Below are 26197 nucleotides of genomic sequence, written 5' to 3'. Positions count from 1 at the left end.
GCCTACGTAGAGATTAACTTTTTTATTCCTCTTCTGCCATGCAAAGACTATGTATTCTGAGACATGGCTTTGACATTCACTTGAGGAAATCATTTCAACAACACAAAGAGGTTTTGGTGCTCAACTGCAGTGAACTCTGGGGCTGAGAGTGAAGCCTGGCAAGGTCTAATAAGCTTTTAAGGAGGAAAGGAAAAATACAGCTCAAACAACATGGCAGAAAGGCTCAGAACATAGTGAAGAAGATGATGATGATGATTAAATGAACAACAGAGTGGGGTTTGGGATGTGGGCTCTGCTGAGCTTCTGGCTAGCATGTGGAATGGGAATTCCTATAGCTTATGGTTTTGTACAGCCAGCTCCATGTTTTGTCTGTATTGAGGATGGATCACCAGTTAGCCTCTGCTGGCAATAAAATTGACAGCCCAAAGGGAAGAGTGCTCTGAAGTCATTCCTGGAGGCTTCACAAGCCCTACATGAAGCAAGAACTGCAGCATGGTTTGTGTCCAAGGCTGACAGGCTGGAGGAGGGAATAAATGGCTCTGCTGCTCTTTCACTGAGTTGGGAAGAGTGACAAGTGCAGGAGGAGCACTGCTAATTATGATGCCTGAAGCACTGGAATTGTTAATGTAAGAGCTTGACCCCAAGCAGTGGGAGATGACAGATACTTTTTTCCCCCCACAAAGACACAAAAGAGGGAATATGTTTTACAAGACTAAAGCCGCATGCAATTTTTGAGGCTCTCTATGCCCAGCTCTCAGATCTCCTGTGGTGAGCCATGTTTGCTGCAGATGAAATAATAGGGAAGTAAATGAGATGGGAAAGGATTCCTCTTTGGCAGCGTGGCACAACTTCATCACATGCTTCCAAGTGTCAGGAACAGCTGGGTTCAAAAAATCCAGAGCTGCTTGCAGGAGCGCTGTGTGCTGGAGCAGGGGAAAGGAGCAGCAGTCTGGGCTCAGAAATAGTTGCATGAACTCCCAGCTGGGCAGAGAGCCAGCTACAAAAAGGTGCCAGCCATCTGAGGCCACTTGACAAGGGCCACTTGGGTGCTAAAGAGCTGTGGAAAGCAGGGACTGGAGGCGCCAGGCCAAGGTGGGACGCGGGTCAGGTGCGGCGGCGGCGCGCTCAGGACAGAAGGGAGGACAGATGGTATTCCCAAATGGAAAGGGCCAGGCCAGGGCTAGGAAAGCAGAAAGCTTCAGCTGTCATCTGGCTCAACATAAGGACTCAGGAACAGCAAGGTGTGTAAGCAACACAGGAACAATCAGCCTGAGAACGGGGTTTGGGTGGGAGCAGAGCACCCTGTCCTTGGTACCAGCACAGCCTGGGGAGCTGGGGAAGGCTTTGCATCTGGGGATCTGGTTTCCTCCTTCCTAGGACATTCCCCTGGCAGGGGAACACAAAAGTGAAATAACACCAGAAATACGTAAAAATTCTAATTACAAATTCATGTTGAGACGAACTGGAGATAAATGTGTGAATCTGCCTAAGTGGTCCCACGGTCTGGATGTTTTATCCTAATGTGAAGCTTTGTGGGTTTCTCCTTCCTCTGTTCCTCTCACCTGTAAAAACAAGTAGAGCTATTTTTTTTCTCAAAGCATTGTTTTTATACTTTTTTTTCCCCCCAAAATTTAGATAAAATTAGATATTAAATCTTGTTAATTCAGCCTGGTGAGGAAGACAATACATGATACAGAAAGGACCAATGGCACTGCGACCAGGAAGGACTTAGACCAAGATTCAGGCAGGTTCCTGAGCTCTTTCCTTACATCAGCTGGTCATAATCAATGGATTAAAATAACCTGACTGTTAGAACCCAACAGACTGTTCTCAAGCAGCAGTTCATGCCAGTGTACTCTGGGATGATACCAAAAGGTAAGCAATGAAAAGTCATTTGTGCACAGTTGCTGCATGAATATAAACAGAGACAAAATTAGCAAATCAAATAGAATAAAAAAGCAGTAGCAAAGAATAAACAGAAACATAAAAGAAGCCATCTGGAATCAAAGATACTCATATGACATGGTAGGAAACTGAGGCAGACAAAAGCAGAGATTACACTCTTAAATGAAATTGTTAGGGATATTATTGCTTTAATTCCCTGTGAATCTGGTTCTGAAACTGCAGCTGAGAAGTGTGAGCAGTAATGTTTTATGACAGTTACTCCAGAGGCTTCAACTTACATGATTCTTGGATCTTAAATGGAACCTTTGTCATCCATGGACATGTCTGTTTCCCTTCTGAAAGTGTTCCAAGGACTGACACTGTGTCAAGAGCATCAACTCTGTGCCCCAATTTGTCATTACCCTGAATAATAATGCAGAATATTTGATTCTCCTCTTCCCCATTATGCACTTATAGTTCCCCTTACTAAAGATGGGATCAGCCTATCCATGGAGAAAATGAAAGATTCTATTAAATTGAAATTAAATTATCTTTATTAATTCTGTGTTGTGTGCAAGCAAATCAAATCTGTTTATAATAGTTTAATTAGGAATGACTCTTTTAACCTGGTTCAATAATGAACATGTTCCTTGTCCATGATGTGTCAAGGCACATCAACAATGCACTAAAAAGCTTTCTGTATCTCCTAAAGAGTTTTTTTAGGAAAGAAACACCCCTGCAAAGCCACGTACAGAAAGAAACACACTAAGAGTAAGGTGCATTACAGTTCTTGAAAGCATTTCAGGCCCAGCATACAGTTTTTGATATATATATAAAATGGTTGTAAAAGTCACTAAAGCTCTTCCATACTTTCACAGAATGAGTGAGAGCTTCTTAGAGCCCAGCAGTTTCAGAAAAGAGTCATAAAAATCTGAAAATTCCATCTCAAAGTCCATTAAATGGGGTCTGCCTCATAAATGAGGAGTTTTATTGCAAGGCAAAGGTAAAAAATAGAAGAAAACCTGAAGTATTAGGATAGTGCTGGTGTGTTGTGCTTGTGTCTGTGAAACATCTAGTGAAAACCAGTGAGGCATCCTTAAAAGAAAATATTCCAGAGCTAGGACAGGGAAGGATGATGCAAATTTTAAAATGAAGTTTTAAGGGCAGATGATTCCTTTTCCCTTGAAACAAGTACGGGGTAATTCCCTTGTAATTACACGAGGATGAATTAATTACTTTCTAACAAACTCAAATAAAAACTTGACTACATAATACCGCATTCTCTCGCCTTAATTAAAAATGTCCAGGAGCATTTTCATAATGTGTAGATTTCCCCCCACGTGAATTATCTCTTTATTTATGTGGGTTTTTTTTACTGATACAAGGAAATTGGCGTTCCTCCCACTGATGAGGGATCTATTATGGGCTGTTGTGTATCAAGTTGTGCATCAGCACCATGCCAGAGAGGGCTGGAAGTGCCCAATCCTCCTGCAGAGGAAAATCAGCAGCTTTCTGCTCATCTGGCCATGGCCCAGCCCCAAGTGCATTATGCACTTTCCTGATGGTGAGCACATGGAATTCTTCGTGCTGAGCAACCTGTTGTTTTGGGTTTGCCAGGTAGCTGAGAGAGAGCAGGTGAGACAGTTCCCATCTGCAGGGGAGACTCGTAAATCTGCTCAGAATTGCAAAGGAGCTTCACCAACCTCGCTCCCAGCCTTTGTCCAGGCATTAAATCCCTGGCTGCAAATGCAGTTTGGAGCCAAGTACTTGCTAAGAAAACCTTGTTTAAAATATGCTGAACAAAGAGTTATGGAATAGGAAAATTGAATAACAGTCCCACGCTCCTGGAGTTGTGTTTTACTGCAGAATAGCACTTTTGCATCTGCAGAATGTAGAGGCTTTTAGAATAAGTTTGTAGTTTCCCTGGCATGGATTTTAATTATACATGTTTTCAATACATATACATGAAAGACTGTAAATGTATTTTATACCCTTGGGTAGTGTGTTGGCAATACTTTTAGATGTGCATTGGTCATTAGTGAAAATAATTTTGTGGCAGCACCCTGTGTGTGCTGTTTCTGCCAGTCCTGGCTTCATTGATTGCCATCTGTATCATCAGATAGAGCAGCAAAGGAATTAATAAAGACTAGAAATTGCTCTTCTCTGAGCCTTCATTTGGAGTGAAGTTAATTTTTTAGGAAAAAAAATGATCTGTGCTGAGGCTACAAGGGAGTTATTAGCAAGGTATTAATACCAGGCATCTGCATCACCATTAAAACTCAGAGACGGTCCAAAGTCACTCCTGTCTCCACAAATCCAGGCATGAATTGGGTGATGGACTTGCATCTGCTGCTTTAAGAGAGACAGGTATTTGGATTTATAGTCCCACGGGCAGGGCAGTGATGGAGGAAGAAGATTTCATTTCCTTTGAAGTCTAATGAAGTGAATCTCACATAATGGAAGTGATTTTGCCTCTCTCTGAACATGATGAAGTTCTCCAGTAAATGTGTTTGTTTGTTTTGGGGTGCTCTCTAGCAGTGGGACTTTGGGGCAGATACAGACATTTTCTGTTTCAAACAGAAATTGTTGTTGCAACTGGACATTGCTCTGGAAAAGGTCAGCTCAGAAAAAGCTGTAGCAAATAAAGCTGCAGATGTGGAAAGCAGTTTCATATTTACATTTGTGAGGCTTTCTGAGCATTTCTATTAATTTCTCATATTCATTATGCCCTTCTATCATTCACCTAGATCCTATAAAATTATGTGTTTAATGATCTTCACCCTTCACACAAACACAGCTCGCTGAAGCTTGACTCTTGCACTAAATTATCATTCAAGTCTGGTAGAACAGAGGAAATATTACTTGGGAAAAGTGCTGTGCTATCTGACTCAAGATTTCAGCCTGTGCTATAACTTTGTAGTAGGTGATGATGACTTAATCTTAAATCTAAACAATAAAATGGTTTTGAAGAAGTGGCTCTTCCATAGGTCATTTGTTATAATATTTTGATGTTAGAGTGTAAGGATTTCAGAACCTACAAAAATTATTTTAATTATTTAAGTCAGTTTGGGTGCTCCCCATAAATTGTAGTAAATGCCACATTTATGTCTTGTTTATTAAAGAACTATAAAGAAAAAAAAAAAAAATAGCCGCTATAAATCTTTGTGTAAAAAACTGATCTTCCACTCATCAGACTTTGTTTTATCTTTAATACTATAAAATGTTATAAATTATAAAAAATATTGTTATTTTTATAAAATTATAAAAAGTACAAATCTCTTGTACTTTTTTTAGTGTTTGAACCTTCATTTTATAGTGTTTCAAATATCAATGTTTGAACAGCAAATTGCAATTCTTGCATTTGATTCAATTGAATTTAACTTCTTAGAGGAAATGATTAATGGTAATCATAGACATTTTGATCATTTTAACTATTGGTGTCTCACTAGAATTGCAAAGGTTTTATAGCTCTGCATTAATATCTACCAGAATTGATTTATGAACCATAACTGCTGGTGGATATTATGGGTACAACCTGAGATTACACAGACAAATATTAACAAATAGCAAGTTTGAGAGTGTTTGAGCCTTCTCAAATGTCTGTGTGGGATATCTGGTTTATTCTTAAACCATTCTTATACCTTTCTGTGTGTGGCTGGGTGAGCTGGGATGTTCCCAGTTCCTCTGCTGAGCTGTGGGTGCCCAGACAATGCTGTGATATCACATCACTAACTCTGCAATGCTAATGTTCATGCAGTGTTAATGCCATATAGGTTTTATTCAGGGAGCAAAAAAATGTTAAATTATAAACACAGATTCTGGGTTGATCTTTACAGGCTCTGGGGCCCTGAAAATAAGGGTCATGAGGACAATAATCTGAAAGGCAAAAGGAGTTGTGTTAACTTTCTGAGCAGACCAAACTGTGACACCAAGCAGGAGGAGAGGGCAGTGGCTCAGTAAATGAGGCTGATTGCTCTCAAGCAGGAGCTGGTGGCAGGTGCAATAAAAAAACCAGATTGAACCTTTGGAGAAGGGACTCAGCTGTCACATCTCAGTGTACATTCCTGTGGGCTGGGTAGGCAGAGTGAACTGGACTGAGTCCTACACATTCACAGGAAAAGTTGTTAGAACAAAGGTGGTGCAATAAATGCTGCCCAGTGGAGCAGAGAGGAGGAGCTCACACCTCGTGTGCCTGGTGGGAGCTGTGCAATATTGCAGGGCAGGGAATGCACTGGTGGCCAGGGCTTTGTGTGTGTGACAAAGCAGATCAGCTGGGAAATCAGCCCTGGCTGTGTGCTCACTGCAGCAAACAGAGCTTTGAGCTTCCTGAGCTCTGAACAGCTGAATTCCTGAACAGATGGGTCGTAAACACAACTGTTTGTGACCATTCTGGACACAGGACCTGCAGAGCCACTTGTGACATGGAATCCCCTCTGGTTTGGCCACAGCTGGTGACACAAGGCTTTTCTCCACACCTGTTTTAATATCCTAATGCAAGCTCTTATATTAAACAATGCTGCTGCCTGGCCCTTGCAAGCCCTGCTGTCAACTGAGAGAAAATGCATAAGCAGCAACAACCTCTGTTGAGCTGTCTGCACAGAATGAGCAACCAGGAAAAAGTCTTTAGTACTGGTTGTAACTCATGTTGCAACCTAAGCAAGTGGCACATATTTCCTTCAGACTGTCTTTTGTGAGGCAGAGATAAATAATAATAGATGCAAGTTACATTTTTAATGACGTTATTCACTTCTTATTGATCATGTTGAGTGTGTAGGACCTACCAGTACACAGAATTTAAACCCCTATAACTGTGCATTCAGGTTATTAGTTTATATATTTGAATTTGTTGACAGTGATACATATAATCCAACCAATTCACACTCTCCCTCTCACAACTTAAAAATTATTGATGATAACCTGATATTCAGTACTTGGCTCTGAGCCTACCAAAAAATCTTTAGAACTCCTTTGGCCCCAGGTTTTTAATTAATATACTTTTTTAAAAAATAATATATTTCTCATACTGCTTTGGTTTATTATAATCCTCTCTTGTTTTTTGAAAAGCCAAATACAGATTTAATACCATTTTTTGTCTGATGGGGCTTTAAGAAGAATGGGATGATATATGCAAGGGTTCTTCTATCAGGGCACATACTTTTAGAATAAAGACCTTAGAACCTTTTAAATTCTGCAAAGATCTGAGTTGTGATAGGGTTCTTAATTTCTGTGACTGCTGTCTGTGACAAGATTCCATAGATGCCAGTGTTCAACTATTTCCAGACACCTGGAAATAAGATGAAAGTAATAACTAAAAATAAGAAGTGAGATTAAAACATGTGTTATGGTTAACCCTTCCCTCACCCTTTGATCTAATAGTTGTGGTTAACCCTTCCCTCACCCTTTGATCTAGTAGCTAAGGACATTTTGTACTTGTTCATTGGGGCTGATAATGGTTCTGAAGGCATTTACATTTTAGAATGGGGATTTAAAATATATATAACAGCTGCTTTTTAAATAGAAAGTCTAATTATGCCTATGATTGCATTCATTTTTGATTAGTATGCATACAAATCCCTGTTCTCCATGTGTATTCAAGCTGAGCTATGGATCACTGGTGCTGGGATTGAAGCACAAAGGAGCAGCTGACAAAATGTATAGTTAGACCAAAGCAAAAAAACAAAAACCCAACAAAATTCTGTGTGTATTTTTTTTTTTTGTCTCTAAAATGCCTTTTAATTTTTTTATTTTTTTTATTTTTTCCCCTTTTAGCTGCACACAGACCTGGACCCTGGCAGCAGCAAAATCAAGTATATTCTGTCGGGAGATGGAGCTGGGACCATCTTTGTCATCAACGACAAGACTGGGGACATCCACGCCATGAAGAGGCTGGACAGGGAGGAGAAGGCTGAGTACACTCTCACAGCCCAGGCAGTGGACAGGGACACGAACCAGCCCCTGGAGCCCCCCTCAGAATTCATCATTAAGGTGCAGGACATCAATGACAACGCCCCTGAGTTTGTGGAGGGCCCCTACCACGCCACGGTGCCAGAAATGTCTCTTGTGGGTACGTATGTGTGAGCAGCCCAGGCTCTCCTTGCTCTCAGCTTTGCCCCTGCCAGGAGCCTGTTGAGTTGCTGATGAATAAAAAGGTATTTATTATGTTGTTAGCACTCATTTGCATATTTTCAAATCTTTTCTTGGCCGAAGCTTTAATCTGCAGCACAATAGCCGTGTCCCTCAGCAGTGAGGAAATGACTAACAGCTCTATTAATGTGTCTTTGTCCAACAACACTTTAATGGGCTAAATTTATATTTCCCTTCTGACACTGCAGTTAGAGTATTGTTATTGAGAAGGATTTATCAAGATTTGCTCCAGCATGACGCTCTCGTCCTATTGATATTTTGTTGATGTTTAATTATCTGTTTGTTGTTTTCCTACTCTTGCAGGGCATTGATACATACTTATTTGTTTTCCTCTAAGTGCAACTGTAATCAGGGAAAAACATTGAAATGAAGGATGCTGTGTCTGGGAATTGATGGTTAGGCTGCAGAGTGGACTTAACCAATTAGCCACAGGATTTGCATGGATGATGGAAGGGAGAAGCAGAGAAAGCTGTGGAAAAAGATGGTGAAAAGGGAAATTAACTGTGTGAAAGCAGAAAAGAGAAAGGAGAAGAACATAATCTTCTTAATATATTTTACTTATATTTATTCATTTTGTCAGATTAGTGTGAATCTATTTCCTCATGGATTAATATACTGGAATCTTTTCTGCATAGTTTGTCCTGTGTTTGCAGTGAATGTCCTGGCACAGGCAGATACTGACACTCCCCATGACACACATTTTGTGCAGCTCATCTCCAGCTGTCACTGAAGCCAAAGGAAAGCAAACCCCCAAACCAAGAGAATCCATTTTAGGGCAATATAAGAATTCAGCATGAGCAATGGCATCAAGATCTGGCCATGAAAGGCAGAGGAAATCCTAATGCATTTTAGTGTTAGGCTGAGGATAATGTGCTTTTCAGTGATTTGTCTACATCTGTCAAAGCAAGGTAATTGAAGGAGTGCCAAGGCTCTTTGTGAAATAAAGCATCATCCTATCACAAAGTTTCAAAAACACCACTCACTGTCCCTTGTTAGCTGGAAAGAGGAGGAATGTGAGGAGCCAGAGCCATCCTCTCACTCACAGCACAGAGTTACACCCAGCCATTGTCACACACAAGGCTTCATCTTCTAAATCAGCTCCTCTCCAGCAGAATTCTCTATCTTCATTGTGCTGAATTATTTGTACCAAAAATTTTCAGTTTCCTGCATTTCAGTTCTTTTGCTAAACCATACCTTGAGTTACTTTTAATTATACAGCAGCACAAATGTAATATATGGACCTGCTTTCAAAAGATATTTCAGCCAAGCTCTAGGTGAGCAAGTGACTTAATTAAATAAAATGAGAATTAAAAAAACAAACCAAACCAAAACAGTGTGGGAGGAGGAGGAAGGAAAATTGAATGCTGTCATTCCTCATGTAAATGGGATTTATGTAGCATTCTGGGAGAAAAAAGAGAAAGATATATGTAAGAAAAGATGGTTTCCAATCACAAAGCCTACTATAAAAATAATTTATATCTGCATATATTTATAATCTGTGATAAAGACCCTCATCCAGGCAGTATTCAGTATAAAGAAGAGGAGAAAAAAACCAAAAAAAACATCAAAACCGAAAACTTTGAGAGGAAACTAATCAGGAGATGAATAAAAATCTAGTAAATTGTTAATGTGAGGTTTAAAAGATGGTAAATGCAATGAGAGGAAGGGAATAAAAGAGAATAAAAGATGAAATATTAGTGAAAGAGAGGTAAAGTAAAAATGGAGAAAGAGTGAAAGATGAGGGAAAACTGTGAAGAAAGGTAATGAGAGGTGAATTATAAGTTAAAACTTCATTAGGAAAACTTTGTTATAGAGGATTGTGGCAGAAATGACCAATGGCTGGATGTAGTATAGCAAATAGCAAAAGGGGCTGGATCCATGGGAAGATGTTTCATCTATTCCCCAGTCATGTTGGGGAAAAGAGAGACACCAAACTGCCTCTGAAATGGCAAAGTTCCTCATTCTTATGGTTTGTTAGGCTGCATGGGAGAGGTTTGTTCAAAAGCAAGTGTGTTCTAACAACAAAAATCCTTGTTACCATTATTAAAACAACCTCTGTGGTAGAGATTTGCAATATGTTGTCTGACAGGTCTGAGGTTTATTAACTGTAACTCAGAGTTCTGCACATTTATCCCTTTGGCCTTTCCATGGGTTTTACAGGACATTCCTGGGGGTGCAGGTTTCCAGGCTGCTGCTCTACAGAAGCACCAACATGCACTCCTGCTCTGTTGTCAAAAAACAAAATCTATTTCTCTGCTTCAAAACTCAGAGAATGTTCCTGGCTGCATTACATGAGACCTGAATGAGTGTGAAATCTCTGAAGCAGAGGCAGTGGAGTCTGTGTCTTACTCTCTGATGGAACCAAATGTCAAGGCTGGAAAGTGGAAGAAGAGAGTGTTACCCTTCATAAATGTTGTTGTTACCATTTCCTTCAGCTTTCTGCTCTTGACCCACAGGTAGCAACATCAAGAGATGAAGGAAGTGATTCTCTGTAAATTATTTCAAGTTTTTTGAAGTTTTTTTTTAGTCCTCTTAAAATTACATTAACTCTTTTGTAATGTTTATAAGAAAATTGTCTCCTTTCAGAGTTCAAGGAACTTTTATTATTTTCCCCCCACTAAGGGTATTTCACTTCCATTATCCACTTACTTAATTCCCTTGAAGAGATCTCCACCCACAGCCAATTTCAGCCTTGACTTTTGTACAACACAGGCATCACTAGGCAGTGTTCTTACTCAGGATAAAACAAAGTTCCACTGAACCTTTTCTTCCCTCAAAATGCTTATATCAATTTTCTGCTCTGAAACAGAAGAGGAACTCATATGCTTTCTATATATAGTACTTATGTAATAAGGATGCAGTACAAGGCATTTTATTTTTGGGCCTCAGGGGAAGGCAATGCATGAAATATAGATGAAGGCTTTAACCTTTCATTGTTCTAAGGTTCTGACACGATGCAGTTTTTCTAGTAGGTGCCTTAGACCTGGTTTTATGTTCCTGGCTAGAAGAGAAGTATTACAGGAAAGTCAGGTGTTATTTTGACTATCTAGAACTGGAATGAAACACTATGGGGATGTGAAAACTGGCTTCAGACTGACTGAGAGCAGGTTTAGATTAGAGATGAGGAAGGAATTGTTTCCTGGGAGAGTGGGGGAGGCACAGGGTGCCCATACAGCTGTGGCTGCCCCTGGATGCCTGGCAGTGCCCAAGGCCAGGCTGGACACTGGGACAGTGGGAGGGGTCCCTGCCATGGCTGGGGTGGCACTGGATGATATTTAGGGTCCCTTCCAGGCCAGTTCTGGGATTCTGTGCCCAGCTGCAGTGTGTGCCAGCCCCTGTGGGGCTCTGTGTGTGTGCCAGCCCGGGAGCCGCGCACGCCAGGCATCCCCTGATGGTTTTCATTGTGGTGCTCTCTGGAAAATGCTGCGTCCTGCTGGAGCAAAGGCGTGTGCAGGCTCCCCTCCCGCTGCCTGGTGCAGGAGGATCAGCATTTCCCCAGCTCTCTCTGGGAGCAGTGCTGCTGTTCCCAGCTGTCTCCACGGCCGCCTCATTCCCAAATCACTAATTCCTCCCTGAGCAAAGAGCCCAGCGCGCTCCAGAACAAAGAGAAAACTTTGAGAGCTACACTGAATTATATTTACTGTAATTCCAACATAATCTACCATAATAAACCCTGCTCCCCACCTCCAAAAAAGTGATGAATTTGCTTGTGAAAGCTAATAGTGTGTATGGAGAATATGTTCTTTGCTGAAACTCTGCACTTTAATCTTTTAATTATGATATTAATTTTCTTAAAGAATTAAAGATCAAAAAGTGAAATCTATGGAATTACTTCACTACAGCAAGTATTACAAATAGGAAATAATTTAATTTTTCTGTAAGTCTTGTTTAATCACTTTTAAGCATAAAAGGGCACACTGGTGTAGTTAAAACCTTTAAAAAAAATAAAGAAAAATTATTTATCCATGCTTCTGGGAGCAAGAACCCCAAGACTCAATTTTTTTTCCTCTCCCCATTTGTCTATGAGCTCTGCATCTATGCCCACAGTGAAGACAGAATATTACATAAATGAATGAGCAGGCTTAGAAGATCTATAAGGGTAATTGGAACCAGTTCTGTAGCTTATTTAAAGAAAAAAGAAACGAGGGAAAAAAACCCCACACCCTCCCTTGAGTAGGTTCTGTCTCTGTGTTACCTTCTCAGCTACACACATATTCACAAATTCCCCAAAACACATGCAGAGGTGGTAGTGGGAGCCAAAGTGGATATTTGTCTCCTGACAGCAGAGCTTTAGGATCCCTTTTTTCAGGAGAGGAATGAGGATTGAGATCTCTTGATTTCGCTCTCAGCGGAGCCAGGAGTGTTTAGACAGCAAGTGTCATGTTGAAAGACAGGAGATGACTGAAGCAGAGTGAAAAAGGTGCTGGTGAAATAAAAAAGGACACAGATGGAAAAGAACAAAAGCCATAAGGGAAGAGAATTCTCTCACAGTTTGCCTGAATTAAGGTAAACAGACAAACTTTAATAATCTACAAATATTCTTCTCCTGACAGTCATAAAAATAATAAAGTACATGCAGTGGAATTCAGTCTGACACTGCTCTAGAAGTGCTTTTGCCTTTGCCACTTGGAAATAGTAACCATATGAAAAAGCTTAGAATAACAATATTTTTTGTCCTCAAATGCTTCCATGAAAGGTCTTTACTGGAAAGGATTTAGGCTTTCAGTTGAGTCAGAATATCAATTTTCAGTTTTGGCACAAGCACATCTACTTAGGAATGTTTTCCCTTGAATCAAGGTTTGCCCTTGATTACACCACTACAGATAAGAAATTCTATTATTTTCTTTTTTTTTTAAGCAGAGTTCTCTACTCCAGCCAGATGCATTAGGACCACACTGTACATAGTGCAGCTCTGTTTTCCCATTCTCCCAAAGATATTCATCCTCTTCCACTTACAAATTGTTTGCAAAAGGACAAAATCTGCTCCATGTGAAATCAGCATGCAACATCTGCCATGAATAGTGATAAAATAACTTGACAAATCAGAAAGTTGTGATGAAAACCTGACCTGAAATGTTATCAAGATCAACCACACTGTCTTGCTGGGGTTTTTATCATTGATTTTTAAGGCACTGAGCGTGACTGTTAAATCAATGATGGTTTGTTACAAAATTGTGGAGTAAAGGGACTGTGCACTGGGGTCAAGTACAAATTAGCCCAGAGGGTAAACGAATGCAGAGGCAGTGCAAAAACTAAGGAAAAAACAGCAGATATTGCAGCAGTGTAATATCTGTTAAAAAAGAAAAAAAAAAGTGTATTTTCATGTTGTCTTGTTCCTCCTCTTGCTCCTCTTGTGCACAATCACATTCAGTAGCTGAGGTGGTGAGGAGTTTTGTGAGATTTCTTTGGTGAGTGTGTGTGTTTGAAATGGTCCCAACCTTCAGGAAGGGCTCAGGACACCCAACACCAGGGCTGTCTGTCTGCTCCTTCCCCTGCCTGGCTGCTGAGCCTTGAGAAAACAGTTCTGAGCACCTGCTGCTATTTTAGTGCTTTTCATTTCTCAGGAGGTCTGATCAAAAATGTCATTATCTGTCTGTACTGTTCTTATGTGGTCATGATGAGCTTGAGGACCATGATGACATTAATATTCTTTAGGGGTTTATAGGCTGATCCTTGGTTTATCCCCCTCTATATTGTCCTATTGAACTAAACCAGTTAATTGACAATGCAGAATTACCACCATCAGTGGCATTGCTCCATGTATTTGTGCCAATGGCAGGAAGTACTTGAGTGCTGAGGTTCTGAAGGCACTGTCTGGTCCTTAGGAGCAGGTCCTGACTTACCTGTGCAAGGTGAGGAGCATTGATGTGTGCTGGTTTCTTAGACAAGCACAAACTGTCCATTTTTTGCACACATGCATCCCCTTGGCACGAAGGAAAGTTGTGCAGACGACACACAGTGAAGGTGAACTCTGCAGGAAAAATCTGCTGGGATCAGAACTGAAGATGTAGTTCCTTATGGAGTTCTTCCAAATGGAGAAATTCCTCTTTCCTTGGTGTTCCTGTTTTGGGATGGGGACAGACAGACTTTTGGCAGCCTTAGGTGAATGTCCTGTGTACCTACAAGAACCTGTCCTACTGTAGGTTTTCCTCTGGCCTCCTATCACAAACACCTTGCTCTTGTTGCAGATATTCTGCCTCTGAAATCCTTTGTGGTCGCTCCCATTTGTACATATCCAATGCATCACCGTGTTTGTGTTCTGTGACTGTGTGAAAATAAGTCTCTGACTCAGGTTTCTGATGCATTCTCTTCTGGTTCTGAGAATTTAAATCTATTCTCAGCACGGATTTCTCACAATTTCTCCAAATGTAAAATTTTGAAGGGGGAAAAAAAAAAAAAAGGTGTTTCAAAGAGTGGTGTGGTTTGGTTTTGCAGGCTTTGAAGTTGTGTTATCTCATTTTTCTAAGCACTTGGCTGGTGACATAAACCTGTTTGCTGGCCAGGGGATGATGCCTAAGTGGAAAACAGAGGGATGAGAGGAAGTAGAGCAGCACAGGTTCCTGCTAGACTGAGGCTTTGTGAAATGACACAGAACTGGTCTGGAGCATAATCTCACCTTTTTCCATCACAGGAAACGTAGGCAAGGTCTTACCACAAGGTAGAAAGCTGTAGGTCAGAAAATTAAGTTCAGTGTGGTAATATTTTCACAGAAACTTTGATTACTGTAGTTTCTATTTCTCTGGCTAGCATGAAGATTTGGTCTTAGAACATCAGGGACCAATACTCCTCAAATTCTTCATTAAGTGCCGTGTGTTAGACATCTCTCTGATGGACACTCTTGATATTTGGCAAAATGAGATGAACTTCTAAATCCTTTTTTTTTATTTTTTCTCTGGCAGTGGTCATTCCCCACCCTGCCCTGAGCTGACCCCTGTGCCTGGTTAAGTGCTGAATCTGCAGCTCTTGTTTTTCCATCAAACAGCTCAGAGCTGCCTGTGGCCCTGCTGTCAGCACAGCTTCCTTGGGAATCAGCCCTGGGAGCTGCTGGAGCTGTGTCCCTTCCCAGGGCCCAGGAGGGCTCTGCTGCCTTTTCCTGGCCCTGCAGTGGCCTGGGGGGACAATATTTCAGACCCTGCTTTTGCAGCCTGTGTCACAGTGCTGGCACTCCAGGCTTCATCTCCCAAACAAAGCCAGCAGAGCATCAAAGCTGCCAGATGATATCAGCCACTTTCTGTTCTCACCACACAAAGCCACAAATGAAAGGATTTCTGCAGTAAACAGCCTAGGCTGCTTTATTATTTATTTCTATTTTTTTACAATACACCTGAGCATAACCTGAAACTTCCTTTGGAATCAACAAGACTTACAGTACCTTTTTTCTGCTTGGTAATACAGTGTACAGTGATCATCCAATTTTACTGCCTTTGCCTGGGGACCTCACAGAATGAATGCTGATGAAATAGTCAATTGATTAGAGACAAGCAGTCTTTCAAAAAGTCCTGAACAGAAGAGGAGCTTTTTCCCACTTCTCTCACAAATATCAATTAATATTCTATAGTGAGGGTGATATCTAAAGGGAGAATAAAAAAAAATAGCATGAAAGGAAAACATAATTCTTTAAGCCAAACATAAAATATGTTTTACCCTTCTGCTGTTGCCTGTGATGTTTCAAGCCGTGTACTAATCCTAACAAACAGCCACCCAGGGGAATTTGCAAAGGAATACCTGCAGGCTCTCTAATGGCACCATCTCATAAGTTGTAGCAAGAAAAAACTACCAGCCTTAAAGCTGAAAAGGCAGAAGGTCCCTTCTTGTTAGATCCACACAGGTAAGCATCAGCCAGGATAATTGCCAGGGAGGAATCCACATCCCTAAATCTGAATATGCATTTCTGTTGTAAAGTATTTCTGATTCCAAAATGCTATGTTAAAGAGGCTGCATCAGAGTTCCAAAACAATTAGTTTATGCAGACAAGAAATGGTGGAATGTGGAGCTGATTAGATTTCCCAGCCAGGCTTCCCAGCCCTCATTATACAGCTGGAGGTGTGGGGCTGCCAGCTCTCTGCCTTCCCTGCATGCTCACACTGCCTTTCCTCATAGCCAGCTCCTCTCAGACTTCTGCATCACACATTTGCATACAATATGTTTTTCCCATTTCCCTCCCATCCTCAGAGCAGCACATGAGCAATCTGCACAGACATTGCTGTGTTAGGTGTGGCAGGTCGTGTGTTTGTGCAGAGATTTTGGCTCCAACATGTGCTGCATGACATTAACATTCTTTAAGGGTTTCATTAACCTCCTAAGGTATCCAGAAACTGCATTGAGAAATAGGTAACATTTGGGACAAACAGTCTGGATACCTCTTCTGCTTATGGAGCTGAACATCACTCAGGGTATCAAAGGTATGATAGGATTCTTTTTCTGTTGGAACCAAGAAACAGCTTCTTGCACTTTCCTGCATGGTACTACATAATTTATTATAGACCAAGCTGTTAGATTCTTGCAGATTCTTTCATTGAGCCAGATTTTTAGGTGCTAAAACTTTTGGTTTAGATTACCAATTCTTTAGGGTAGCATCTGCCATTTCCTATATGTCTGTAAAGTACTGAAAATTCTCTTTTTGGTGCATTTCAATGAAATTATGTTGAACTACTTATATAAAACAAAGTGACAAAACAAGCAAGTAATGTTTTGTAACTCATGTTTAATATTAAAAACAAAATATGAGCTGTATCATTTGCAGTTTATTTCAGAAAGTGTTTACAGGTGTCTATATGAGAATTTAAGTGCACACAGGTGTTTAGACAGGGGATATATATAAGGGAAAATGGCCTTAAAGTGCTGCAGGGCAGGCTCAGGGTGGCACCAGCAGCAATTTCCCCATGGAAAGGGGCTCAGGGCTGGGCAGGGGCTGCCCAGGGAGGGTTGCAGTGCCCATCCCTGCAGGTGGCACCTGGAGGTGGCACTCAGAGCTCTGGGTGGGACAGGCTGGGCATGGGGACAGCTGGGACTCCATGGGCTGGGAGGGCTTTGCCAACATTTTTGGTTCTATGATTCTGGGATTCTGTGATAGAATTTGATGTGAACAAACCTGAAATTCTTGCAAGGTTCTCCTTGTCCTGTTTGTTGGAGTGCCAGGTTTACACACTTGCTGGAATTGGAGACTGGGCTGGCCTGTTTTGGGTACATCCACCAGAGAGAGGAGTCACAGGATTGAAAATTAGGCATCCACATTAGGTGGTCAATTTAATTTCTGTTCCTCTCTGGTCAGCCAGAAAAGGATTCCAGGAGAAGATGATTCTGTGTTCCTCCCTCAGGTGGAGCAGGCAGCTGCTGCAGCCAGGTACCTGATTTAGCCAGCTGAGCCTTAAAGTGAGTTGAATGAATAACCCCCTTTTCCTTCTTCCTTACTTTAATCATCATAAACAAGATCATGACAGCATCACACTATTTCACTACTTAGAGTCAAATTACAGCTGGGAAAGACAAATTACCCTATTAGTTAATCTTCCTGTCTTTCTAGGGTTTTCCCTTAGAATACATTATTCCAGCATCCTGTGCAAGAGAGTGAACTCTTCACTGAGGAGAATTCTGTTATTTCCCTTGGGAAGCTATTCCTCCTTGTACAATTTCTCATTGCAATGAAGCTTTTGTTGTTGTTTTTCCCTCTGCAGAAGATAAAGAGAAGTCTTGTATCTGTGTATTTATATGGTTCTCATCACCAATATACCAGTATTACATCTGTAACATACACAAATTTTCTTTCTCATTTCTGCCTCTAGGAATGATTGCATATTGGATTCTGCCATAGAAACAGCAGAATGCATGCTGGCCTTTCTGTTTCTCCAGCATGGCAAGCACAAGTTGCCCATTTTTCCCTGAGTGGGCTGTTCTGGCCCATATCTCCATCCTTTACCTCTGCTTAGGGTGTCAGCTATTCCATACCTCACTCATTTTTTATTTCTTGAGGGTTCACTGGACACTTAAAAATCACATTTTTTTAAATTTTTGCATGCTTTCCTCTAAGTGTGGGAAGATCTGAAAAGCTCACCAAGCCCTCTGTCATCTGTTCCCAAAGCAGTCCTTGGCATTTTCCACGGTTCTGAGGTCCTGTGGGCTCTGTGGGTCAGGCAGCACTGCTGTAAATCCAGGGGAATTTACATCCTCTCCTCACAGAATCATGAATTGTGGAATTCCTGGGCTGGAAAGGAGCCCCAAGGATCACTGAGTCCAACAACCTCCTTGTCTCCCTCCTGTCTGTGTTTGTTTTGTTTTTTTGGCTCTGGGGGTCTCTGGGGACAGAACCTTCCTGCACTGTGAGATCTGATCCACACATTGACTCCTGGAGCTTTGGCAATGAAGTAGCTGTTAATGATAATAAAATTACATTCAAATGCAGGTGCAGAAGGTAGGGCTGAAATAATAACATATGATCTGCAAAAGAGCCCTTAAACACTCGTGCAACATTCCCACAATTTATGTGTTCATGTATTTATATATCTGCATGAACACCAAGATATGCAGTGATATTTTATGTGGGTAATTTGCATATGTTAACAAGTTCTGTAGTGCTTTAAACAGATTCCTATTTCATAAACATTTTCTTTATTTGGTTAGTGAAACCTCTAATTCATTGATTTTGTGTCTAGAAATCGTCTCGTGCAATAATGCAGGATGATAAGGCTTAAAACTGTTTTTTCATTTAAAAAAAACGGGCAACAATGAAAAACAAATAAGAATAAGTTCCTTCAGCTTTGAGGCAGTAATAATTTACATGTCAAGAAGTTATGCAGGTTTTTATGAGATTATTGCAGTTTTATTCAATAAAAAATTGTTACCATGACAACAACTGTCATGCTACCTGTGAGATTATAGCAAAGAAGGACAGTGAAGAAAAGGCTTCATTTTGGAAAGAATGCTTCTCTGACCTGCTGGCTACAAACAGTGCTCTGTGTGCCCACCCTTGGCTGCAGGGCTGCCTCCAGCCCAGCTCCAAAGCCAGCTGAAGGTTGGGAAGCACAGGATCCTCCTAGGAAAACACAAGAGTTGGTAAATAATGGTGAGGCTTTGCCATGCAAATCCTCTCCTAATGCCCCATCAGGTTGGTAAGGATATCTTCAGAATGAAATGGAGATTCCCTGTCAAGATTTGGGAAGATTAGGAGAGAAAAGAGTGAGTGAGACCAAAAAGGGCACCAGAAAAGGGGAAAAAAAAGAAAAAAAAAAAAAAAACAAAAAAAACCTAAAAAATCCCCAGAAGTCCCTGGGAAGATGACAAAAGATGGTCCCACCAGGTTTCATCATTGTGGTCATGTTATTTATTTTTATCAGCCATTACAATCTTTCAACAAAATGGTTCTTCACTGAATATGGATTCATGTAAATTCTTGGCACCAACTATCCATTACCTCCTCTAGAACATTCAAATTTGATTTTTTGGATTTTTTTTTCCCCCAGCACGCACATTTCACTGCCACACCAAAAGAATTTGCTTTCCTACTCCCTGTGGCAGCATATGCATTTTTCTTCCTGACTAATGTGCAGAATCTGTACCCTGACTTGCACATAAAAACACAGCCAAAACAACAGAAAAGCACTAGCTGAGCACACACATCTTATTTTTTATGGTGGTTTTTAATCTTAGTTTGCCAGCAAACACACCTAGCCATATAAAAATAGCCCTGTTGTTAATTGTGTTGCTGATTGCTGGCCTGTTGTAAAGACAGAGTAAAACAATCTGACACTGACAGAGTAAAACAATCAGCAATGGCTAATGGTTAAAGCACATGAGAGGTGTTCATTAATTAAAATCTGTTGAATCTCTGTGCAGTCTATATTTATAGTAGTTAAATCCATGTTTAAGGGTCATTAGCATTGCAAAAGTGTACCTGAGGAAAAAACACACAAAGTTTTTTAACAGAGCATCTTAAAATTTGACTCATCTCTCAGAAAAAAAATGGGTTTGGCTTACATAAGGCAACTTTAGGTACATAAAGAAAAAAGAAATGGTGATTATGTTGTTGGGCCAGATTACATATAATGGCAATATTATTGTAATTAGGACAACAGTGACTTGGACTACAATAGTGGCTTTCTTATAAAAATGGCACAATTTCAAATTCATAGTCTCTGGCTAAATGAGTTTGTTGTAGCATTGACAAAGAAACAAAACCAAGCCAAATGCAGGCAAAATTAAACAGAAACCCCAGCAGTTTATTGCTGAGCAGAACTCAGAATGTTGTTTTTCCAAGAGCATTTACTTAATAGATGCCCTTCCCTGCATTCTTATGGATTTTTTCAATGCAAAATTTTTAAATTTTAGAACTTCAAGCGCTTTATGTATGGAAAAAATTTTATGTACATGCAGTCTATAACTGTAGTGTCAGCAATGGAGTAAAATTCCCCTTAAATATTGATAATCCAAAGCTTAGCAACATCACCTGCAGCTGCAGAGGGGACAGGGTTTGCTCCTAAATACACTGATTATTGCCAGTCTGAACAACATAATGTAGCATGTTTCACACCTGCAGAAAATTTGACTCAAGGCATAAAGAAAAAAAAAAAAATTCAAATTAAAGGTGATAAAATTTAAACTATGCCAAAGCTTAACTAATTTCAATAGTGGAAGCAATTTCTTTAATTTCTGTTTCATGATCGCTCACATCTTCCCTAAACAATTTTCATCAGTAAGATTGTTGGGAGCAAATTACTGGATCTGACAGGCCTCAGAAGTGATGGCTGGAAATGAAATGCTGCTGGCAGAACCTGGCTGGGGAAGAAGTTGATTTCTAGGAGGCAGGAGAGTATTTCAGCTGTCCACTCCCTTCATTAATTTTTTTAGGTGAGATTATAATCACACCTCAAGTGGCCTGTAAGGGAAAGAAAAAGAAGGTTATGCCTTTCCCCCTGCCTCATGGAAATACTGACACATGTATTACCCATGTATTTTTAATACATTTATAAACTTCAGTTGAACATGGGGTCTCAATAAGTGATTGAATTATTTTATATCACAAGAAAAAATCTTTGTAGCTGAGCATCAAGATTGGATGCAGTGTTAGACACTGATTAACTCTTTTTATGAGGGTGTATTCAGCTTTAGTATCTAATGAACACTTAGCATAAAGAATGTGCTTATCAAAGATTCAGCATATCCATTCAAGGCTGGGAATCTTGAAATAAATATCTATAGAAAGTCTTCAGGAATTCTCAAGTGAAGTAAGATAAGAATAGAAATTATATATCAAATCTTTCTAAACAAGCAGTGTAATTATTTCTGAAGGCCTTTGAAATGAGAGTCAGCTTGGAAAATCAAACACAATCTCCAAGCAGTCAACAGTTCTATTTCTTTATTTTCCTTTGTATATGAAGTATATAATGGAAACAAAATGAAACAGTCTCGATAAAATTTTCACTTTGTGATGAGCCTTATCTTCCTGCAGCCCTGTCCTGTTGTATGATGTCCTGCACATCCCTCTTCTGCCTTGGGAGATTACAAACCACAGGTTTATGATAGCAGGAAGGGGCACAGAGCTGCTGAAGGCAGCTGGGGGAAGTCTGAGCCTGCACTCTGGGCTGGGTCACCCTGGGACAGCAGCCGGGGCTGCAGGGAGCGTGGGGAGTGCTGGGATGGGATAGACTGGGATTGCTGGGAGTGCTGGGATGGGATAGACTGGGATTGCTGGGATGGGATGGACTGGGATAGACTGGGATTGCTGGGATGGACTGGGAATTTTGGGATAGACTGGGATTGCTGGGATTGCTGGGATGGGCTGGGATGGGATGGACTGGGATTGCTGGGATGGACTGGGATGGGCTGGGATAGACTGGGATTGCTGGGATTGCTGGGATGGGCTGGGATGGGCTGGGATGGCTGGGATGGGATGGGATTGCTGGGATGGACTGGGATGGGATGGGATGGGCTGGGATTGCTGGGATGGGATGGGATTGACTGGGATTGCTGGGATGTGCTGGGATGGACTGGTTTGGGCTGGGATTGCTGGTATTGCTGGGGTGTGCTGGGATGGGTGGGATGGACTGGGATGGACTGGGATTGCTGGGATGTGCTAGGATTGCTGGGATGGGCTGGGATGGGATGGGATGGGCTGGGATGGACTGGGATTGCTGGGATGGGTTGGGATGGACTGGGATTGGTGGGATGGGCTGGGATGGTCTGGAATGGGCTGGGATTGCTGGGATAGGCTGGGAGTGCTGGGATGGGCTGGGATGGACTGGGAGTGCTGGGATGGGCTGGGATTGCTGAGATGGGCTGGGATTGCTGGGATGGGCTGGGATTGCTGGGAGTGCTGGGAGTGCTGGGATGGACTGGGATGGGCTGGGATTGCTGGTATTGCTGGGGTGTATTGGGATTGCTGGGCTGTGCTGGGAGTGCTGGGATGTGCTGGGATAGGCTGGGATTGCTGGGTGGGCTGGGAGTGCTGGAATGGACTGGGATGGGCTGGGATTGCTGGGATGTGCTGGGATGGGCTGGGATGGACTGGGATTGCTGGGATGGGCTGGGATTGCTGGGATTGGTGGGATGTGCTGGGATGGGCTGGGGTTGCTGGGATGTGCTGGGATGTGCTGGGATTGGTGGGATGTACTGGGATGGACTGGGATTGCTGGGATAGGCTGGGATTGCCTGGGTGGGGGTGGGATGTGGTGGGATGTGCTGGGATGGGCTAGGGTGTGCTGGGATGTGCTGGGATGTGTTGGGCTGTACTGGGATGTGTTGGGATGTGCTGGGATGGGCTGGTATTCCTGGGAGTGCTGGGATGTGCTGGGCTGTGCTGGGATGGGCTGGGATGTGCTGGGATGGGCTGGGATTGCTGGGATGTACTGGGATTGCTGGGATGTGCTGGGATGGGCTGGGATGTGCTGGGATGTGCTGGGGTGTGCTGGGGTGTGCTGGGGTGTGCTGGGATGTGCTGGGCTGTGCTGGGATGGGCTGGGATGTGCTGGGATGTGCTGGGATGTGTTGGGATGTGCTGGGATGGGCTGGGATGTGCTGGGATGTGCTGGGATGTGTTGGGATGTGCTGGGATGGGCTGGGATGTGCTGGGATGGGCTGGGATGTGCTGGGATGTGCTGGGGTGTGCTGGGATGGGCTGGGATGTGCTGGGGTGTGCTGGGATGGGCTGGGATGTGCTGGGGTGTGCTGGGATGGGCTGGGATGGGCTGGGGTGTGCTGGGATGTGCTGGGATTGACTGGGATTGCTGGGATGGGCTGGGTGGGCTGGGAGTGTGCTGGGATGTGCTGGGATGTGCTGGGATGTGGCTGGGATGTGCTGGGATGTGCTGGGATGTGGGGTTTAGTTCCAGAGAGGGGAGGTACAGCTCAGCTGAGGGATGATTGCCTGTGGGAGCAGCAGAACAGAGCCTGGTAATGGGTGTGAGCACAAAAGTTGAGCCAGCAGGACTTCAACACGTGAGACAATCCTGTCAGCCTCAGCTTCTGGAGCTTGGAGCTCTGTGGGCAAGCACAAGGGGGCCTTTAGTGCCTCTTCCTGCAGCATCCACGCTCCTGCAAACTCCCTGGTTGTTGTTCCCTGTTTTCTGCAGCCCATGCCATGCCCCAGGGCTGCTCTCCTCTTCCTCTTTGTATTGCAGGAGGGCATTGGGGATGAGGCTGCTGAACTTGCCACAGGGCTGGCACCACATGTGTCACCTGTCCCTGTGTCACTTCCACTAGAGCTGTCAGGAACTGTCTGTTACTGTCTGCTCATAGGCACCAGGCAGACAAGAAATTTCTGATGTTAAATCCTTACAAACTAACCACCAAGTTGAGGATAAACTCTATTTCTCAGGCCCCATGGCAGGTTACAAACTATTCTGTTAAAGGTTAGGTATAACATCACCTTTCAGCATCAAATACAGTTAAGCCTCAAAACATGAGCAGCCTGCATATTTATAGAACAGGTTCAGCAAGCACCTGTCAAAAAGAGATGTGACATAATATTCCTTTTGCATGGGATGTGCTCCAGCTGCAGGACTCCTCTGGCCCCTGCTGAGCCCAGGAGAGATGCTGGGGGAACATTTATCCTCTGCCTCCCTTTGCTGATATTCTCCCCTGTAAGGATGGGTAAATTGACCCAAAAAATAAATTACCAATACTGGCCAAAGCCATTTTTTTTTTCCTCCAGTGAACCCACATTCCCTTCACTGGGAGTTATCCCATTAGCAGCAAACCTGCCACAGCTTCACTCCCTGCAGAACTTGTGCTCCCTGAGTGTTCTCCACCCTCCCAAGCCCACATCGTGCCCTGGTGTTTGAAGTGACCAGGTGGGAAAGAGAGAAACGGCAGCTATTGATTCATATGCAAATTACACCCAGACATGCAAACGTTTCTCTAAATAATTCACGTGTGCTGTAACCCACCAGAGCAGGGAGGAGGGAGGGGAGCCCTGTGCCCCTGTGCCAAAGGGATCCTTCCCCTTGCTCTCCTGTCCTGAAGGGATCAGGATTCACAGCAGGCTATTTTTATTGGCATAATCAGAAAGAGGGATTTTTGGTGGGTGCTGCAATAATTTTCCCTTCTGAACATAATTCAGCCCTTAACCTTTCTCCTTCTCTTGCTTTCTCTCCCTCTGTAGATATTGTCTTTATTGTCAGCCTAATTAATGCCATCATACTTTTATGTCAGCCAAAAATACCCCTCTGCAGCAACCTTAATGCAACCAACTGAATTTCATTCCCTTTGGTTTCTCACAGAAATGGCAAGTGCTATGTTGTCTAAGAAATAAAAAGGGTAATTTCCTTTTTTTTTTCTATTTTTTTTTCCCAGAGTATGGAATTTATAACTCTGGCTGAACAATGGCCCCCTGAGTGGCAGAGACTCATTTCAGAGACAATTGTTGTCCCAACTCTGTCACTGTGGCCACAGCAAATCATTGTCATGGTTGCAAGACAAGGGCAAAAAAAAAAAAAAAAAAAAAAAGAGAACCCTTTTTGTTATTTTTTTTTTTCTATCTGGTTTTCTGTCTGGTTTCTGGCCAAGTTCTTTCAAATGTGAATTTTCAAGCCTTAAATTCAGTGTATTATACTGTATTATTAACCTTGTGTTTTGTATCCCTTTGATATGATTCCTTTGCAAATGCTTGAAGTCTACACAGGTCTATTGGGTAGCTTTAAATGCATTCTACAAAAAAAAAACTTTAAATAATGGAGATACTGAAAGGGCTTTTATTTTACCCAGAAATTCAGGCTGCTGGCACATATCAGCTTGAAGGAAAATGTTTTGTTTCTGTTCCACAAGTAATGTTTTAACTTGTTACTGATATTTTTCCTTCTTTTATTATTGTTATACAGCTCACAAGGAAATGAATTTTTGTTTCAAATTAGTTTTTGAATAAGATATGCAAATTTCCAGCGAGTGTAAACATTAATTGTGTGTATTCTCTCTGTTTAGGCACCTTTGTCACTAAAGTAACAGCTACAGATGCAGATGATCCAGTGTATGGAAACAGTGCCAAGCTGGTTTATAGCATTCTGGAAGGACAGCCTTACTTTTCTATTGAGCCCCACACAGGTAGGTGACTCTGCACAGCATCCCCTGGCTTAGGAAATCACCTCAGGTTGCTCCAGGGGAGGTTGGGTTGGGGTTTGGGACAAATTTCTCCATGGGAAGGAAGGAAGAGCAGGGTGGGGAGTCCCCATCGCTGGAGGGATTTAATTTAAAGCCCTGTGGATGTGGCCATGGACAAGGTGGGCTGGCAGTGCTGGGGGTGCCTGGGCTCTTGTCTTAGAGGCTTTTTCCAGCCCGGGGAAGTTCCCTGGTTGTGTTTGCAGAGGTGACCATCCCCTGCCCCCTGTACCTCATCACCCAGATGTAATTCAGGTCTCACTCGTGTTCCTCACAGTCTGATCTTGGGGAAAAACACAGGAAAATGGGAATTAATGTAATGGGGGTGGTGGCAAAGTTACAGAAATTCCTGAGCAGCTGAAGGCAGAGGAGGAATGCAGGGCTTGGCCTGATGAGCATCATGTAATGTTCAATAGGAGGCTGTGGCATTCCCAGCTAAAATACAGCTTAGCCTGGGAATTTCAGTGAATATATTTTGTGTTTTCATTGAAAATTCTTTCTTGATTGGTTGGATCAATTTGGGGAGAGAAAGAGCATCAACTGTGAGTGTTGGTGTGAATTTTGATTAGCATGCATTCAGGGTGACTTC

The 26197-nt window shown here is 42.3% G+C and overlaps 1 protein-coding gene across 1 annotated transcript in view; it reads left to right on the top strand.

Annotated features, from left to right (window-relative positions):
- Positions 1-26197, top strand: part of CDH8 (cadherin 8) — a 149790-nt gene that overhangs the window by 46368 nt on the left and 77225 nt on the right. The window contains exons 3-4 of the mRNA XM_056500593.1: positions 7654-7948; positions 25435-25554. Coding sequence (XP_056356568.1) covers positions 7654-7948; positions 25435-25554 — 415 coding nt within the window. The remainder of the gene's footprint in view (positions 1-7653; positions 7949-25434; positions 25555-26197) is intronic.

The sequence above is a fragment of the Oenanthe melanoleuca genome, chromosome 11, assembly GCF_029582105.1.
Source record: "Oenanthe melanoleuca isolate GR-GAL-2019-014 chromosome 11, OMel1.0, whole genome shotgun sequence".
In the NCBI taxonomy this organism is placed as follows: Eukaryota; Metazoa; Chordata; class Aves; order Passeriformes; family Muscicapidae; genus Oenanthe; species Oenanthe melanoleuca.
This window is presented reverse-complemented; position numbering and strand designations above follow the sequence as displayed.